We start from the raw sequence: 10263 nt of genomic DNA on the forward strand, positions 1-10263 counted from the left end.
TGCAGCTTTATCAGACAAGTTATGCATCCATGTGCAGTTCAAAGGATTTATTTATGCATCATTTAGAGTCATTTTAAGTGTTTTTTAGGCTCAAGGATTCTTTTCGGTGTGAGTTTTTATATGAGTCATAAGGTGTCCTTTATGTTTATAGCCCTTTCTACCACATTGAGGGCATTTTTTAGGCTGCTCGCATGACGCTCAAGGCATCTATCATCCTCAATGTGATACTTTTTAATATGCAACCTTAGGCTTCCTTTGTGTGTGAAACTCTGTCCACACGGAGTGCACTCGAAAGGCTTCTCTCCAGTGTGAACTCTTAAGTGTTCATTAAGGTGTCCTTTGTGAATGAAACTCTTTCCACACCGATCGCACACATAAGGCTTCTCTCCAGAGTGGATTTTCAGGTGAATTTTAAAGTATCCTTTAAGGCTGTAACTCTTCCCACACAGATAACATGTGAATGGTTTCTCTCCAGTGTGACTCCTTATGTGAATATTAAGGTGTCCTTTATGAATAAACCTCTTTCCACACTGAGGACACGAGAAGGGCTTCTCTCCGGTGTGGCTCATCATGTGAATATTAAATTGTCCTTTTTGACTGAAGCTCTTTTCACAGTGAGGGCATGTAAACTGATTATTTTTGGTGTGGATTTTCATGTGACATGTCAGACTTGTTTTATGTGCGAAACACTTTCCACAGTGAGTGCATGTGTAAGGCTTCTCTCCGGTGTGAATCCGTAAGTGATCGTTAAGATGTCCTCTATGTATAAACCTCTTTCCACACTGAGGACACGAGAAGGGCTTCTCTCCAGTGTGACTCCTTATGTGAACATTAAATTGTCCTTTATGACTGAAGGTCTTTCCACAGTGAGGGCATGCAAACAGATTATTTTTAGTGTGAATTTTCACGTGACATGTCAGACTTGTTTTATGTGCGAAACACTTTCCACAGTGAGTGCATGTGTAAGGCTTCTCTCCGGTGTGAATCCGTAAGTGATCGTTAAGATGTCCTCTATGTATAAACCTCTTTCCACACTGAGGACACGAGAAGGGCTTCTCTCCAGTGTGACTCCTTATGTGAACATTAAATTGTCCTTTATGACTGAAGCTCTTTTCACAATAAGTGCATGTAAAAAGCTTCTTTCTGGAATTATTTTTAAAGTGCCCTTTTTGTGAGAGGTTTGCAGGTGTCTGAAAATAGCGGTTGTCTTCAAATTTATCCAGGACTTGACTCTCCTCTTTCACTTCCGCCAGGCCTGCAATTAACATTTAATTATTAAAAATTGTTCAAGAAAGTGGTACTCAAATTTTGCAGGTCAATCACTACCTTCAATCAAAGCGCTCAAGTACCTCCTCCTATTTAAGCACCGTTTTAAAGGTACAGTTCACCCAAAACATACAGTTCTGTTATCATTCACTTGCCCTCATGTTATTCCCAACCTGTATGGGTTTCCTTCTTCTGGTGAGCATAAAAAAAGTATTTTGAAGACAGCTGGTAACCAAACAGTTGATGGTAGCCATTGACTTCCATAGTATGGAGAAATACTTTGTAAGTCAGTAGTGACCGTCAGCTGGTGGGTTGCCAGAATTGTCATTTTTGGGTGAACAGTCCATTTAAGTATTTTTAGCAACATACATCACATTTTGATTAAATGGTTAGTAGAGCTGGTAGATAATACTTAGAGTCATTTAATTTCACAATAACAATATATATTATGATAAATTTTGCTTGAAATAAGGTTATTAAAATAGAACAAATTTAAATACCACTAGTGTTGTCCCATTACCAAAGTTTTGACATTGATACGATAGCTGACTAAAATATCTTAATATTTCTACTGAATCGATACCACAACCAAACAATAACACAACAGTAAAAGTATTTAATAGATCGAATAAATAAACTATAAGCTCTATGTTGTTCATCTAATAATAAAGAAAAATTTCATTTGATCAGTCTCTGCCTGTCCTGCTATTCAAGCATTTCATCCTCCTTTAAAAAAATTAATTTACAACATTAGTAAGTTAGCCAAGTTGCTAAGGTAAGGATAAATCCAAATAACAGTTATTATTGACGTTAATTGTCCCGTTCATGTCACAAAATAAATATTTTTGAATGAGTGAGGAATGGATATGATATGACCAAGATCTTAATTCACGATACGAGTAATTTTACTTGACGATAATTTATATCATTATATATTATTTTTGTTATTAGTATCTTCATCTGTCACTTTAAGACTTGCACCGACTCAAAATATGGGTCTCTTTCTCAGTTGTTTATGTTTACTTAAGTCATAATACAGACGTTTGAATTAGAGGTCGACCGATATATCGGGCCGATATTTGTCATTTTTTAATATATCGGCATCGACCGATATCCGTGTTTAGTAGCGCTGATTTAAAGTCAGGCACATCGGCGGGCAGCCCCGTGTTATTGGTGCGGTGGAAAGTGCTGCTGCCACATGTGAAGCACCCCAAGCCAAAACTTTTGGAAGATTCAACAAGAGTCCTGGGAGATGAAGGTAGTCAGAGAATTTCACTCGGTAAATGGGGTGAAGTTGGCAGCTCTCACAAACACCGCAGCGTGATTGAGGGCTCCGTTACTCCACCCCGCTCACAGACAGCAGCGTGCTCAGAGAGACAGCTGTCCTGGAGCTGCCCAGAACCGTGAATAACATTTGTTTGGAAGCATGGTTTGAACTATCCCAAACGTAACTGTGGCGCTTGTGGCTGTGCTGCGCAGTCTATGAACCGTTTTTTCACATCAAACATTTTATGCAAGTATTACCAGTACTTTTTTGTTTGATCCTGTTCTGCAAAATATTAGATTTGGAATTTTTGTGTTCCGCTAGGCCTATTTGTTTTAACCTGTTAGCATCCTTAACGCCCCTAAACTCGCACGTGTCAGTGTTTATGAAACAGTGATTAAATGAAATGGGACAAATTTAATCTTGACAAACTATGTATCATTATAAATATATAAGCCTCAAGCATCGACGACAGATCGCTGTTTTTCAATGGAGAGCTTATAAAGACTGTATTTGCTACATTTGTGTAAGCAGTACACATAAAAAACATGAACATTAGAAACGCTGTACATACCAGATCCGTCATAATAACGAGTCATAAACACATCCACAGCTGTAAATCCCGGTTTAGTTAGAAAGGTAAGGGTCCACTGAACGACATCTCATGGAGCACATTTAGTCCAACGAAGCAATAACGTTGTAATATGGATCATAATTCCTTTGTTTACGTTTCAGTTCTTCAGCGACAGAGCTGTTTGCGTCCGTTACGGAATAACTCAAGGTCGGAAACTGCGTCTTGGTAGTAAAAACACGGCATGGTTTTGCAGCGTACAGTATCACAAACAGAATGAGACAATCCACTGGAAAAAAAAATGAATGAAAGATAGGCGAAAGATAATATATTTGAATTTTGGTGCTCTGATGCACCTGTCAGCTGATGGAGGCGGAACTTATAGCGATTGCCTTTGTCTTTGTTTGTTTTATTTTACATCAGTTTTTATATATTTGACAGTGTGTTTTATGTTGAATGTGAATGTATCTGTGTGATTACCATCTGTTTGAGTACAAATCGGCCAAAATCAGCTCGCTACGCATGAGTGCGTGCCAGTGATGGAGTACTCAAGTCCTGGACTCGAGTCCGACTCGAGTCACTATTCTTTGGACTCGAGTCCGACTCGACACTCCATTCTCTGGACTCGTGACTCGACTTGGACTCACGGACTGATGACTCGTACTTGGACTCGTACTCGAGGATATATAAAATCGGACTTGAGCATTCATCACGTTGTTTTTGACTAAAAATGTTATAAAAAAAAAATTATATAAGGTGCTACACTTTTCCTGTTTCGTGCCCAAGACTGGCCGGGATCTATTCTTTTCCCTCACAGACACTGCTACCGCTTGCTCTCTTTGCTTGACAACACACTCACTGACGTCACTCACTTTACTTTCACTTTACTTATTTTCCAATGCGCTCGGGCACTTGTGGGAAAGGATGAAGCTGATTCTTTAGTTCTTGTCACATGACCCGCGGTGCGCTTGCGGCATTCTGAAGAGTCGGATGTACCTGGAAAAAACGAGCGCTTTGCTTCCATTATGAGCGCGCATACCGCGCGCCTACATTGGAAATAACGAACTTGAGCGCGCAAAAGACGTGATATGTGAACGGCCCCTTATCCTACACGTTACACGTTGCTTTCTGACCAATCGCGTGCTGTCACACACACACATTCACTTGAACGTATGCTAACCCTGAATCAACAAACAGAACTAACAAATATTGCTACAAGTGTGACTGCATCATATAACAATTATTAATTAATAATATTAATAATGTTCATCGTCTGGCTGACTACGTCTTGTATTAATTTTTTCTAAAAATCCTGTCAAACGTGCACAAACTGACAGTCACCACCATAGGCTACTACTAAATATTGTAGAAACATAATTTTCTGTAAAGTTGCTTTGTAACGATTCGTATTGTAAAAAGCGCTATACAAATAAACTTGAATTGAATTGAACACATACAAACGCACTCACGCTAAATCACTCGGTCACTCACACACAAACGCACGCTCTCTCTCTCTCACACACACACACTCACTCTCTCGGCATATCGTATTGATTTTTATGTTTTAAGTATCTTTAAAATACAGTGTCCTGTAAAATGCACGTTTCTTTTTTTCGCCGAAAAAAGAAGTGTTAAAGGATTAGTTCACACAAAAATGAAAATTTCCTAATCATTTACTCCTCCCAATGCCATCCAGGATATCCATGGCGTTTTTTCTTAAATTATGTTTTTTAAGGAAAACATTTCAGGATGTTTTCTTCATATAATGGACTTCAGTGCCTACCAACTCAGTTGGTTGCTATTGTTTCCTCAAAAAAAATTAAAATTTTCCCAATACGGGACTCGAGACTCAACTCGGACTCAAACTCTGGTAATGGTGACTCGACTTGGACTTGGACTCGACTCGGACTCTTCTTTGGTGACTCGGACTTGGACTCGAACACTGGGACTCGAGACTCGACAGTTGGTGACTCGACTACAACACTGGTGCGTGCATACGAGGACGAGCGAGCGCGGGTTTGATTGACTAGATGTATTTGGAGGTTATTGCTCACGTCTCGTTCTGCACATATCCAATGTTTCCATATTCGCAATGTATATGAATGTTAAACTATATATTTTTTTTAATGTAAACTAAACGGAAAAGATCATCCTCTTCACATGAGCAAAAACGTCCTTGGCATAACAGTAGAGTGGACTGGTATACTACAGTCTATTTAAACTGACCGGTGTAACCTTTTATATGTTTGGTTGACTGTTTAATAATGAACAGACTGTGACGTAAGTTTAAAATTAGAATGCACTTTAGATGTTCTTTGTCATTTATACCAAACACAAATGTTGCTTGTTGCTAGTGTGTTTGCAGCACTACTAATATTTATTTTTTATATATTTTATTTTTTACAGTTTAATTGATTTTTATTTATAAAATTGTATGTATTTTATTTAAATTTATATTTAAGTTTATATTTATGATCCAACAAAATTTAAAAATTCTGCTTGATAAATGCTCTAAAACTTTTACGTAAATGATACGATAGAAAAACCCATATCGGTCGATCTCTAATTTGAATGTAATTGTGTGGGTGTTCATGGTCGATGCACAGTAACTTTTGAAATAGATTGTGAGAGTTCTTTTTCAAGATTTGTTGCACTTAGCTAACTTTAGCATCAAGCAATTATTTTCAAAATTAAAGCATGTTAAAAGGTAGCAAATTATGGAAGTGTTCTGAAATAAAGTGTATTTACTGCACTTTCTTCAGCTAGGTACAAGGTTTACTTACGTGAAACATTTCTACTGGATTTTTCATGAAAATCCAAATAGAACTTAGTAATAGTATATATAAAATTCCACTTTATGTAAAGTGATGATTAAAAAATACCTATAAGTTCCTCGGTTTCTTCATCTTTCACTCTGAATGGCTCTGGATCACTCATGTCCTCAGGCTCCTCTTTAATAAACCCCATCTTCACATCCATGACAATATAAAATAAAAAAGCTAAGTAAATAACTACTGTTCTCCGTGTGTTCAAGGCGATTTCCTCAGAAAATAACGCTATTTTGGCGCCATTTACAGTAAGACTTTCAGCAAACAAGTCATTGCAGGATTCCGTTGAACAAAACAAGCACGAGAAGCACAGCAGCACAGCAAAATGCGGAGTTACTCCCGGCGCCGAAGTTATGACGTCACCACGTCTCGAACGATAATCAAGAAGCAAAATAAAAGACCATTTAAAGGTCTTAAAATCACAAATAAAATAAAACGACATCTTATGATTGTAATATTTTGGCAATTTCTTTTTGACTTGTCTGTGAAATTACAACATTTACTGTATAAAATGTGAAATTTAACGTCAGTCACAAGACTGAAAATTCCCTTTTGATAATATCAGAAAATACAGGACATGTTAGCAATAGTCAGTGCAAAGTTGACTGAAAACAATAAACTTGATAATCCCTCAAGCTATTTAAAACATTAACAACTACAGATCAATTCTGACATTTTTAGTAAAGATTTACATTAATCGTGAATGCAACATTATCTACTTAAAAGTGTAAGACTTCAAGTGCTTTTTATAGCAATAGTAGCACAACATATTATACCAAAATGTATAATAATAGTATGCTGTAAAGCCAGCTGGCTAAATATGTGAAATTATAACTTGCTAATTAGTATAAAAAGGACCTCAATGACATAAGTCAAGATTAACTTTATTTTCATTCAGCAATCATATAGAACATACACCAAACTATTATTTTACTGAAGGGCTAGACATCCAATACAAAAATATTTACAAAGGAGGGAATATAACCTACTACAGCTATGGAAATGTGATTACACAGAAAAACAGCTTTCTTTTTCACAGGTATGTGCATCTTTAATGAGTAGCCTGCTTGTTCAATTTGTGAGCGAAGCATGGAAAAGCATCAAATGGATAGTTCCCCATAAATTTATATTTGCTGTCAATTTACTCACTCTCAGGCAATCCCATATGTAGGTGACTTTTTACTTTAGCAAAAACAGTAAAGATGATATTTATTTTAGTTGAAACCATCCTTGGTGATTAAAATGATTCAACTCACCCTTTAACATAAACAATGAGAAATAATAAAAACGCAGATTAGGCCGCTTAATTCAAGCTCTCCGTTCACACATGCACACATCAGCGGCTCATTGGTTTTCGGTCCGAGTCGAACGGTTTCCTCAGTTCAGTGCCTGTTGGAGGAGCTGGAGTTGAATCTTTTCATTAATCATGGGATCAGATACTATGGAATGCTATTGCGGACATTATTCAAAAGGAATCGCAAATTGTATTTGCAATTGCGTTTTCAATTTGTGGACGCATAAAATGTGACATAATCCAAAAGCAAATCGCGCATTACCGTTTGCATTTTCGTTTAAGCGAACGCACAGTGTCTGCCAAATTTTAAATGGAAATGCAAAGTCCATTTACAATTGTGTTTCCCATATCTTACAAGCTGTGAGCCTGTCACATTTAAATAGCAATATTAATTACCACATTTGCCACATTTGCCGAGCTACCGGTCTACACAGAATCAGCTCCAGATCTGTCGATTCAAGACAGGCACATCGTGCAGCTGCTCAATCAAGGAAATGTGACCGAGTTTACCTATTATGAAAATAAACCATAGCAGACCACTGACTACATTTTATGGTTCATGATGTTAAAGAAAATTTCATAACGTCTCAGACAACTGTACATTTGTGGCTACTGTGGTTTAATTATAAACACTATCGATAACTCATATTTACCATAGTAAAACATGGTACATTTTAGTATGATCGAAGATACAAAAATTCTTCCAGAACAGACTTGTATATGTGCATTCCCAGAAGAGATGACGAATGGATTCGTGTTCAGCACCACAAAAAGAACATAAAGTGTCAATATCAGGAAACATCTTTTTTAAGTAAAGCTTCACATGATAGAAAAGATGAAGTAATTTTTAAGACACATCCTTAACCTTATTGGTTATTAAGTATTTAGATGACAAAGTCCACACTATAATTAATTAATAATTATTTATTACCGTCGACTGTGAGTGACGTCACTTCCCAATGCAAACACGCCCAATAAAATGGCCCCACCCCTGTCACTTGATTGACAGGTTTCCGTGTAGACATTGGAAATTCAAATGCAAAAGGAATTGCGATTCCATTTGAGTTTTGGCAGTTTACATGCACAGTGCAGAGAGAGTGAAAAGGCAAATGTGTAATTAATATTGCTATTTAAATGTGACAGGCTCATAGCTCATAAGATATTGGAAACACAATTGTAAATGGACTTTGCATTTCCATTTTAAATTTGGCAGACACTGTGCGTTCGCTTAAACGAAAATGCAAACGGTAATGCGCGATTTGCATTTGCGTTTGGATTATGTCACATTTTATGCGTCCACAAATTGAAAACGCAATTGCAAATACAATTTGCGATTCCTTTTGAATAATGTCCGCAATATCATTCCATAAGATACGATGCTATCTCAGCTTATTTTGATTTGGAGTGACTGTCAGGCGTCTGAAAGCGAGTTATGATTTAGTACCTTGCAGATCTGTGCAGCTTGAACCACGAACTGTTGCAGACAGTTCAGTCCGATTTGTTGAACTTGTTTATTGAGTTCATTAAAAAGAACGAGTTCAAAAGAACGCTTCGTTTGTAAACTGAATCACTCCAGACCGTTTCCCTGAGGCTCTGGATTACAGGTAATAATTTTGAAAATAATGTTCAGTTTCTTGCACAGATTCATTGTTTTGCTTCATAAGACCTCAATATATATCATCAAGAACCACGGCTATTCCTTTTGTGCTCCTTGATAAGCTTTTTTTCAATCTCAAAGTGACGATAGTCATTTACTTATATTTTATTAATCACCAAAAACCATGGTTTTAGCTAAAAATCTTCTTTATGTTCTACAGAAGATATATAACCTTATAAAAATAGCCTTCATCTTGTAAGGGCTGGGAGTACCTAAATTAACAGCAATTTTTATTTTCATTATTATATCAATTATTCCTATAATCATGGGCATCAACAATAGTTGCTTGTCGTTTTTTGTAATTCTGAACATGAGAACTGGGTTTTAATATTTTCAATGTTCTTTTATATTTTACTAAAGCAGCAACAATATGGAATGTTAAAGGTGCCACAGAATGGAAAACTGTATTTACCTTGGCATAGCTGAATAATAACAGTTCTGTACATGGAAATGACATACCATGAGCCTCAAACCCCAGTTTCCTCCACCTTATGTAAATGTTGTGCTGCAAAAGGCCAATGAAAAATAGGCGAATCAGAACATAACAGACTTTTGGTCTATATAGCTAACTTTGCCCTTCATGACAACTGTGAGGGGGTGAATTTATTTATAACTCATCCCTTTAAATCATATTAAGCCTTAAAGTTCTGCATAATTAAGGGCGTGGCCACTTGAGTGACAGGTGGATTGCCGCTACTGTCACCGATGTCACGCTAGGGGGGCCGAGGTTTCAAAAAACAGCTCCTGCCTTCTGCCCATTTTTGATTATCCGGGATTGACATGCAGTGATGTGCTGTCAGGATGGCGATGGCTGCCTCAGCCCACTTTTGACTTCAAAAAATGCTCTTCGGAAAATTATGGGTGATGTCACGGACACTACGTCCGTGTTTTTATACAGTCTATGGTAAAAACTGACCATTTCATTCTAGGGACAAATCCTAATGTTGTCAATGGACATGTAAAAACTGTTTCTGGAGATTTGTTGCTCTTACCTAAGCCACATATCTTCTATGTAGGCATAAGAGAACACTTTATAATATTGTATTAATGCATTATATGGCACCTTTAAATATTTATTGTATGTCAAAATTACAATTTCTCAGTGTCTTAGTGGTATAAATGGCATGTTTAGCTACCGTATTTTCCGGACTATAAGTCCCACTTTTTTTCATAGTTTGGCTGGTCCTGCGACTTATAGTCAGGTGCGACTTATTTATAAAAATTAATTTGACATGAACCGAGAGAAATGAACCAAGAGAAAACATTACCGTCTGCAGCCACCAGAGGGTGCTCTATACTGCTCAGTGCTCCTGTAGTCTACACTGAAAACACAGAGCGCCCTCTCGCGGCTGGAGACGGTCATGTTTTCTCTTGGCTCTTGGT

General features: G+C 37.2%; 1 protein-coding gene across 1 annotated transcript; it reads right to left on the reverse strand.

Annotated features, from left to right (window-relative positions):
* LOC113046174 (gastrula zinc finger protein XlCGF57.1-like) lies at positions 1-6237 on the reverse strand. Its single transcript, XM_026207098.1, has 2 exons — positions 5984-6237; positions 1-1255 (listed from the first exon to the last, which is right to left on the reverse strand). The coding sequence occupies exons 1-2, from the start codon at positions 6078-6080 to the stop codon at positions 126-128; spliced, it is 1227 nt and encodes a 408-aa protein (XP_026062883.1). The 5' UTR covers positions 6081-6237; the 3' UTR covers positions 1-125.
* Between the last annotated feature and the right edge of the window lie 4026 nt (positions 6238-10263).

This window comes from Carassius auratus, chromosome 27, assembly GCF_003368295.1.
Source record: "Carassius auratus strain Wakin chromosome 27, ASM336829v1, whole genome shotgun sequence".
Taxonomy (NCBI): Eukaryota; Metazoa; Chordata; class Actinopteri; order Cypriniformes; family Cyprinidae; genus Carassius; species Carassius auratus.

Bases quoted from the DNA above. Each gene is read 5' to 3' on its own strand.
- LOC113046174 (XM_026207098.1), bottom strand. From the start codon at position 6,080: ATGGATGTGAAGATGGGGTTTATTAAAGAGGAGCCTGAGGACATGAGT. The intron at 1,256-5,983 runs GTATTTTTTAAT...TGTTAATTGCAG, and splicing joins AGAAACCGAGGAACTTATAG to GCCTGGCGGAAGTGAAAGAG.